The sequence below is a fragment of the Echinops telfairi genome, unplaced genomic scaffold (genome assembly GCF_000313985.2).
Source record: "Echinops telfairi isolate 266 unplaced genomic scaffold, ASM31398v2 ScPeMD7_7412;HRSCAF=8450, whole genome shotgun sequence".
Taxonomy (NCBI): domain Eukaryota; kingdom Metazoa; phylum Chordata; class Mammalia; order Afrosoricida; family Tenrecidae; genus Echinops; species Echinops telfairi.
In genome coordinates, this window is record NW_022111312.1 from 6,793,713 (window position 1) to 6,797,886 (window position 4,174).

General features: G+C 49.2%; 1 protein-coding gene across 1 annotated transcript in view; it reads left to right on the forward strand.

The window, feature by feature from the left end:
- The window catches only part of RNFT2 (ring finger protein, transmembrane 2), a 78,744-nt gene that overhangs the window by 11,829 nt on the left and 62,741 nt on the right, over positions 1-4,174 (forward strand). The window contains exon 4 of the mRNA XM_004709553.4: positions 2,031-2,515. Within this exon, the coding sequence (XP_004709610.1) occupies positions 2,031-2,515 (485 nt within the window). The remainder of the gene's footprint in view (positions 1-2,030; positions 2,516-4,174) is intronic.

A 4,174-nucleotide genomic window follows, 5' to 3' on the forward strand; every position in this document is an offset into this window, starting at 1 on the left:
CAACTATCGGTCCCTTTGTTTTCTCATCCAAATTGTTTATCCCACCTATCTTATCTAGATAGACATGCAGAGACAATAATAAGCACAAAAACAAGACAGAGCAAAACCAAACAACAAAAGAAAACAAACAACAACAAAAACCCAAGGACAAAATAAAAGAAAAGCCTATAAAGAGTTCCAGGTCTGTTTGTTGACCTTTAGGAGTGTTTTCCAGTCTAGTCTGATGGGGTGCCACGCCCTGGCCCCAAAGTCTATTTTTGGCATTCCCTGGGGACTTACTTCATGTCTTTGTTCCCCTTGCTGCTCTGTTGGATGCCCTTAGCATTTCACCCCGGAGTAGTGGGGTCAGATCAGGCACAATTCCTGCACTGTGACTTCAGCATTGTCCCTTGTAGCACTATGGGTCCATGAGGGACGTCATGTCTTGTGGTGGGACCGGCCCTATGGTCTTCTCTACATTGGCTGCTCTCAGCAGGAGTATCATCCTCGGGGCTTGGTGGGCCGGGATGTTCCACTCTCTCTCCTTCCCTCTTCATTTGCTCCTGTGTGATCTGATCAGGTGTGCCCCTCCCTCTCCCTGAGCTGGGACTTCAATGGCTTCAGTGTTGTCCTCTGAAGTGAATTCTTCTGGGGGGAGGGAGTGGGGTACCCACAAAGTTGGGATTGGGGCCAGCCCCACAGACCTCTCTTCATGCCAGTATGGTGAGGTCCAGGTACTATGGCAGGGGCCAGACCCAATCCAGGGATACATATGGCAGCCGTCTAAAAAGGAGGGGAAAAGAAAGATGTGAATGCAACATACCAGCCATGGTATTTTCCATCGCCGCCTATGCATGTGAAAGGTGGACATTGAATAAGGAAGACGAAAGATTTAATGCATTTGAATTACATGGTGCTGGTAAACAATATGGAAAGTACCATGTGAGAGGTTGGAGACGGAGGCATGGAACAGAGATAGAATTTAGCCAGGAGTGTGAAGTTGAGAAAGATTTTATTGAGGCAGGGAAAGCACTCCCGGGAGTGAAGGGAGAGCAGAGAAGGACGGGGGCATCTTGAGTACCCGGGTGGGTTCCGAGACCCAACGAGTTAGGTCAGGGAAATCGCACCTGGCAGTGAGGCAGTGGGACATATATAGGGCTTGAGCCAAGGACTTTTGTATGGATAGGGGAAAGGAGGCTTTCTGGTGCTGCAGTTGCAGTTGCAGTTACAGTTTCTTGATCTGTAAAATCGGCCTCCCCAAACCAACCCCACGGCCATCTACTGAGGATTTCGGAGGCCATAAATCTAGACTGGAACAGACAGCCTCGTCTTTCTCCCAAGGAAGGGCTGGCAGGTGATTTGAACTGCCAGCCTTTCGGTTGGCAGCCCAGTGCTCACCCAAAAGCATTGCCAGGGCTCCAAAAATGTGGGTGATATATTGTTGGGAATCCATCAGTCGTGCACACGGTTAAGCACCTGGCCATTGGCCAGAAGGCTGGAGATTTGACTCCCCGCAGAGGCACCTGAGAGCGAAGACCTGGTGATTTCCTTCCGAAAGGTCACAGCCATTGAAAACCTACGAAGTGCAGTTTCTGATCTGAAAACTTAAGAGGGTGGACCAACATGCATCAGTGTTGACTTGGTGGCCTGGGGGGTTTGCTTTATTATTACTAACCCACAGCTGTTAGATACAGCACTAAGCCTCATAGGGCACAGAGTAGAACTACTCCTATGAGTTCCCGAGAGCCGTTATCTTCCATGGGGCAGCGGCTGGTAGTTTGGAACGACTGACCTTGTGCTTAGCAATCCAAAGCATAACCACTCTTCCACCTGGGGTTTTATAGAGTTGCTATGAATTGGCATCAGTTCGGCAGTGGGTTTGATAATGGTTTGGGAAGACTAAGAAAAAGATGTGGGATGCCATAGATGTTTGGGGTAAAGGTTTGACGTGTTGTTGTCACTGTCGATATTGTTGCCTGTCTCCAGCCCTCTCTTGCAGTCGTGTGCCTTTTCCTGTGTCCTGACGTGGTGGCTTCTCTCTCTGCCCTCAGAAACCGCAGCCAGGTGCTCAGCTCTGAGGCCAGTGTGGATGAAGGCGGCGTCTTTGAGAGCCTGAAGGCAGAGGCCGCGTCTCCCCCAGCGCTCTTCTCCGGCTTAACCACCTTAACCGGCCTGCCCACAGGCAGCATCCCTGCAAACCCCTTCCCATCCAGCCTGGTGCTGGGGTCCTCAGCCAGCGGCGGGGACGTCTTCATCCAGATGCCGGCCTCCAGGGAGGAGGGCGGGGGCCGGGCTGAGGGGGGCACCTATCACCACCGCCAACCCCCACACCACTTCCACCACGGCCACCGAGGTAGCTCCCTGCTGCAGCATGTGGGTGGGGACCACCGCGGGCACTCAGAGGAGGGGGGCGAGGAGCAGCCCGGGACACCTGCGCCTGCCCTGTCCGAGCTGAAGGCCGTCATCTGCTGGCTCCAGAAAGGACTGCCCTTCATCCTCATCCTCCTGACCAAGGTCTGCTTCCAGCACAAGTTGGGTGAGTGCCCACTGGGGACAGGCGGGAGAAGGCAAGCGAAGCAGACAGAGCACACAGTGCTCAGAAAACCCCAAAGCACCAGCCTTTAGGTGAGCAACCCAGCACTTTAATCACAGTGCCACCATGGTGCTTAAGAGACTGATTGCTCAGTAGAATCAGTTTCCGTCAGCAAGGAGAAATGTTTTGGAAACAGATGGTGAAGGCTGCCCCACATTGTGAATGTGACTATTGTCACCATTGAAAACGGATAAAAGAAAGATTATGGGATTCTGAGTCAGACCCGACTTCAGATCCTGAGCTGTCATTTACCTTCTCTGAGCCTCTGTTTTATCACGTGTCAAGAGGAGGTTTAATATAGAACCTTCCTCAGATGGTTGGTTGGCCTGAAGCAATATAGTAAATACGAGGTTCTGAATCCTGGCTTGGCTCCTTCCCAGCTGATTTACTCCCGGTAAGTTATTTAACCTCTCCATGCCTCAGTTCTGTCATCTGTCAAATGGGAATTATATAGTACATACCTCAAAGGATTTTAGTGAGGTGTAAATGAGTTAGTACTAGTTAAATGCTTAACACAATACCTGGTAAAGAATAAGCGCTTTGCAAACACGTGGTTGTTGTTAAGTACCATCGCGTCAGTTCCAACTCATAATGACCCTATGTGCACATATCGGTTATTTTACTATGAACTGGAGTCCTAGGATGGCATAAACAATTCATCATTCAGTATTTATTACAAAGACGTAAAACCTTTAGCATAATCCTGACCCATAGTACGTGGTCAATATTACCTATTTTATTATTAGAACCAGGACAGTAATTCCTAAAGGGCTTAGCCTAGTACCTCAAAAAACAACAAAAACCACTGCCATTGAGTTAATTCCAACTCATCGCGACCTATTAGGACGGAGTAGAAATGCCCTGGTGACTGTAACTCTTAACAGAACAGAAAGCCTCCTTTTTCTCGCTTGTAAGAACTGCTGACCTTGGCTCTATTGTTATTATCCTTATTCCTTTTGGTCATTCATTGGGCCATGCCTCTGCTATGCCCTGAAGGAAACACCCCACAGCCTAGTGTTGGCCAGTAGGAAAATACCTGGAAAAGATTAGACTAGTTTGCCCCCCTGGTGATCCCCAAAACCCAAACCAAACTCACTGCCATCAAGTGGATTCCAGCTTGCAGTGACCCTAGAGGACAGAGTAGAGCTGCTCCTGTAGGTTTCTGAGACTAATGCTATGTGAAAGTAGAAAGCCTCATCTTTCTCCCTCGGGGCAGCTGGTGGTTTCAAACTGCCAACCCTGCAGTTAGCAGCCCAATGTGTAACCATGACACCACCAGGGCTTTTCTCATGAGTCTCAGCCCCTTTAAATCACCCTAACTTCCTTGATGGGGCCCTAATAGATGGACCCCTCCCTCCTGCTTCACCTTCCCTTGAACTTGCCACACTCACCAAAAAAACAAACAAAACTCACTGCCATCCAGTCAATGCCGACTGATAGTGGCCCAATAGCAGGGTAGAAATGCCCCCTAAGGGTTTCTGAGACTGTAATTCATTTTTTTGTTTTAAATCATTTTATTGGGGGCTTGTACAACTCATCACAATCCATACATACATCCATTGTGTCAAGCACATTTGTACATTTGTTGCCCTCATCATTCTC